Source organism: Salpingoeca rosetta, assembly GCF_000188695.1.
Source record: "Salpingoeca rosetta unplaced genomic scaffold supercont1.9, whole genome shotgun sequence".
Lineage (NCBI taxonomy): Eukaryota > Choanoflagellata > Craspedida > Salpingoecidae > Salpingoeca > Salpingoeca rosetta.
Window position 1 is genome coordinate 925,920 of NW_004754925.1, and position 1,232 is coordinate 927,151.

Sequence of the window (1,232 nt, forward strand, 5' to 3'; positions counted from 1 at the left end):
CTGATGAGCATATCCTGAAGTTTGGAAAAGTCGCAGTGCTCGCTGTTGTCGACTGCAAAGGAGGATGAGGAGCGTGGGAACGTGAGAAACGTCAGAGAGCACAATGAGGTATGGGAAGAGACAGCCAGGCAGAGCCAGACTGGCAGAAACACAGCCACAGAGAGAACGAGGAAGACACGCATGCGCATTCTGCGAGCTTCGCAATCGCATCACACGTAACGTACTCTCCACGACGCCAAAGCGCGTTTTGCGCCCGCGCACGCCCGTGTCCGGATCAGTGAAGTTCTGACCAACAATTCCAAACGGCTGCTCCTCCTGTGCAAGTGTGTGTGTGTGTGTGTGTGTGCGTTGTGTAAAATTGGCAAGCGTGAGTGATGTGAGCGGTGCTGGGATGAAGAGTGCCCTGCAGCCAAGCCAGAGTGCGAGGAATGGCAGCAATAATGTTGTGCGTATGTGCAATCAACTGACGAGGAGGCGGACGGCAGCCATCATCTGCGATTCGCTCTGTGTCGGGCGCGACTGCGGGAACGGCAGAATGTTCGCTGTGGTCATGTCCTCGCGGATCTGCCGGAAACACGCACGGACACACACGCACGCAGTTACGAATAGACACGCATGGCACGCATGGGTGTACGCACATACATACCGAGAGTCGCGGTGTGCAGTCAACATTGAGGTGAGTGTGACGTGCGTGAAGAATGCAAACACAGAACGCAAGTTGACATGGCGCAAGATGTGTTTCTATCAGCGCAGCCACCACGAATCATCCTCAGCGCAGCCACCACGAATCACCACCCCCACCACCGCTGACCATCACCACCACATCCATCACCACCACATGTGTTCGCACCCGCTGCTTGAAGTGCTCGAGCTCGTCGCGTGTGAGTGTGTCCGCCTTTGCTATGACGGGCACCAGATTCACCCGCTCCTGGAGACTCAGCATCGCCTGCATGTCAAGCTCGCTCAGCCTGCACGCGCAGACACACATGTGTGTTTGAGTGCGTGTGCGTGTTGTTGAGTGAGGGGACGTATTTTGCCATGACTTACTGCCCGCTTCTCAAAAATGCGTGTTCTGCTCGACCACACACACACACACACACACACACACACACACACACACACACACACACACACACACACACACACACACACACACACACACACACACACACACACTACTACTACTACTACTACTACTACTACTACTACTACTACTACTACTACTACTACTA

The 1,232-nt window shown here is 54.4% G+C and overlaps 1 protein-coding gene across 1 annotated transcript in view; it reads right to left on the minus strand.

The window, feature by feature from the left end:
- Positions 1-1,232, minus strand: part of PTSG_04106 (uncharacterized protein) — a 5,452-nt gene that overhangs the window by 912 nt on the left and 3,308 nt on the right. The window contains exons 9-12 of the mRNA XM_004994946.1: positions 851-968; positions 469-564; positions 225-315; positions 1-52 (exon numbers count right to left, since the gene is read on the minus strand). Coding sequence (XP_004995003.1) covers positions 1-52; positions 225-315; positions 469-564; positions 851-968 — 357 coding nt within the window. The remainder of the gene's footprint in view (positions 53-224; positions 316-468; positions 565-850; positions 969-1,232) is intronic.